Genomic DNA, 3,304 nt, shown 5'->3' on the forward strand with positions numbered 1-3,304 from the left:
CATATCAGTGATATTGTCCTTCCATCAAAAGCTGTAGAATAAGGGACGATCTCCGTCCACGCTCAGAGTCTATGTGGCAGCCATTGCGGCATTCCATATACTTATGGATGGCCAGTCTGTGGGATGGAACGATCTAATTGTTCGTTTTTTGAACGGTGCACGTCGGCTTAATCCGCCTCGCCCCATCACAGTCCCTTCCTGGGACCTTTCCACAGTACTAGGAGCTCTTAAGAGCCCCCCATTTGAGCCGCTGCAGTCTATTGACCTTCGCCCTCTAACGTTGAAAACTGCCCTGCTTTTGGCACTGGCATCCGTAAAAAGCATAGGTGACCTACAGGCTCTCTCAGTGAACCCTGTATGCCTGGAATTCGGGGCCTAATGACTCCAAAGTCATCCTGAAGCCAAAGCTTGGTTATATACCAAAGTGTCTCTTGACCCCTTTCAGAGACCAAGTTATCACTCTGTTGGCACTTCCTCCCTCGGAGCAAGGTCAAGACTTCAATCCTCTTTGTCCTGTTAGGGCATTGATGAGCTATGTGGAGAGATCTTCTCCCTTCAGACAGTTGGAACAGCTGTTTGTATGTTTCGGTGGCGGCACCAAAGGGTCTTCGGTTACGAAACAGAGGTTATCCAAATGGATAGTAGAAGCTATCATGCTGGCATACTCTTCTTTGGCTATACAATGCCCCATGGGAGTGAGAGCCCATTCGACAAGAGGCATTGCCTCGTCCTGAAGTATCGAGAGGGAACGTACTCGGTTACGTCTGTAACATCGGTTCCCTGAGATACGGAAAGAGTACTGCGTTGCTGGCCGTGCTATGTAGCTGCACGACTCAGTTGTCGCTTCAGTCGAAGTAACCTGAGATCCTATGGCGAAACGTGCACTTATATAGCCAGAAAGTTGATCCTGATTGGTCCTCTTGTTTGAATTCGAAGTGCTGATTGGCTCACAGATAGAACCTTATAGAACCAAGTTATAGTTCGACTTTGTAGATAGAACCTTTTTCTTTTCTAAACAACTTTTTTTAAAAAAAACATCACATAATGTAAATAAGTTACAGAATAAGAATATGTGAATAACTAAATTTTGACGTCAGATAGAACCTTATAATTCTAAGGCGACGATATGTGACCCTGGAACATATTTGAGATTTATACGTCACCTGAATGCTGAATAAATAAGTTCCATTCTAAATTTTGAAGCACTGTTAAAATAATGGCAACTAAGGTTGCAGTCTAAAAATCAACTAACAGCACTGAGTTCTTAGAAATTAGCATACATTTTTTTTAAATGTATTGTTATAATAATAATAATAATAATAATAATAATAATAATAAGTTGTTCTAACAACCACAGAATAAAATATTTTATTTATTTATTTTGGACTCGTTTGCTGAAAAGAAAAGGAGGAAATGTCCACAAATGTCCCTTTTCATTGCTGGAAAACTAGGGATAATGTAAACACACAAAGACCTCCCCCCTCACCCACAAAACAACCACTGGGATTCAAAATGCATGACACGATGAGTTTAACTGTATTTAAAGTGTGATGCTGAGACAGCGCTCTGGTCTTTCTCTCGCTGTGCCTGGGATCTGCAGTTACAAGAATGTTGTAGATTGCAGTATTATTCTGAGTGAGTGTGCTATACCAGCATTTGTGGTCAACACCTTCATGTCTTGCGGTTCTAAATATGTCTTCTTTTAATGGTACTGCATCGAACCATACACAGATTTTATCACTTATGGATCAAAATGGACCGGTCAAAATGGTTATGTGTGTGACCCCATGTGTCATTTTCCTCTATGTTAATGGGGTCATGATCTTCACCTTGAGGAAAAAAACTGTTTTTCAGGAGGCTTCCCGCTATATTCTGTTTGGGCACATGCTTTGGCTTGATACACTCTATCTGTTTATGAGTGTAGTGCTGTATGTGTCTGCTTTTAGCAGGATTTTAATTTTGAAAAATGTCTGTATCATTCTTCTTGTGGCTGCACAAGCTATCTATCAGGTTGCCTTACTGAATCTGGCTTTAATGTCACTGGAGAGGTATGTGGCCATCTGCTTTCCTCTCAGGCATGCAAAAATCACCAATTTCAGAAGGACTCACATAGCTATCGGTGCTGTTTGGATGATTGGTTTGATTCAGTGCTTGTCTGAGATGATTATTTTCTATGCTGTTGATTCTACAAACACAGTGATGAATTTGTTCTGTTCAAGAACTACCCTTTTTAGACTTCAGATCTATAAGAAACTTGAAATAGCGTTCACATGTATATTTTTCATGTTAGTCTGTTTTGTTATTATCTTTACTTATGCTTCTATAGCAGCTGTGGCTAAATCAGCCTCCTGTGATAAAACATCAGCCAAAAAAGCTAACAAGACTGTTCTGCTGCATTTAGTACAGCTGGGACTCTGTGTTGTGTCCATTTTAGTTGGAGTTATCCAAGAAGCCATTTATGTTTACACTGACTATATGACTTCGATACATGTGATGTATTTTTGCTTTATAGTGTTTTTGATTTTCCCTAAATGTTTAAGTCCTCTTATATATGGCCTTAGAGACCAGGCCTTCAGCTGTTGGTTTAAATACTACTTCACATTTGGTCTCAAAAAGCAAAATAGCTGCAAAACAGAGATACATTTAAGAGAAGGAGGCTAAAAAATAGTAGATACTATATAAAAGTATGTTGAAATGCTACCTAAAAAGCTTTAGCAGATAATATTCTTTCATTGTTACAAGTTACAAAATGCTGTATTTATGTGATGAGATATTGGATATGTAAACATGTGGTAAACATGTGTACAAACATATTTAACCTGTCACAATTTTTGTCAGTGCAAGGACCCAAGATATGAGTTTTTAAATGTTTCCTGTGCATTTACTATTTTACTGTATTATGACAACTTCTTCAATAACACAGTGAATGAATTTGTAATTATTTAATTGCTGACTTATGATACTTTAAGCCTCCAATCTAGCCTTTTCTTGAAATCTATTAAATCAAACTAATAAAATTACAACAGTTAAAAAATTTTATGCAGCATATGTTTATTGTTTGTTCATAAACAAAACTCATGTGATGTGTTTGTGCAGTTCTTACAGCTTTTCATTTACTGCTCTTATAGAATTACTACAGTACACCATACTGCTTAGCGATTTGTAATATTACATGGTTTATGATTTTCATCTTTACATATTTTCACCATTACTCTGTTTTGCACCAATATGAACACTTTCTTGTTCCATGTATCGGTAAAACTTTACAATACGTGTGCACACATGTGCATTAATTTATGTTTAA

At 38.0% G+C, this 3,304-nt stretch overlaps 1 protein-coding gene across 1 annotated transcript; it reads left to right on the forward strand.

The window, feature by feature from the left end:
- Positions 1–1,692: 1,692 nt before the first annotated feature.
- Positions 1,693–2,661, forward strand: LOC141291878 (odorant receptor 131-2-like). Its single transcript, XM_073823892.1, has one exon. It carries the CDS (start codon positions 1,693–1,695, stop codon positions 2,659–2,661), a length of 969 nt encoding a protein of 322 aa, XP_073679993.1.
- Positions 2,662–3,304: the final 643 nt, after the last annotated feature.

This window comes from Garra rufa, chromosome 19 (assembly GCF_049309525.1).
Source record: "Garra rufa chromosome 19, GarRuf1.0, whole genome shotgun sequence".
Classification (NCBI taxonomy): domain Eukaryota; kingdom Metazoa; phylum Chordata; class Actinopteri; order Cypriniformes; family Cyprinidae; genus Garra; species Garra rufa.

What these genes read in the sequence shown, in the direction of transcription:
- LOC141291878 (XM_073823892.1), top strand. Translation starts at nt 1,693, where the DNA reads ATGTCTTCTTTTAATGGTACTGCATCGAACCATACACAGATTTTATCA.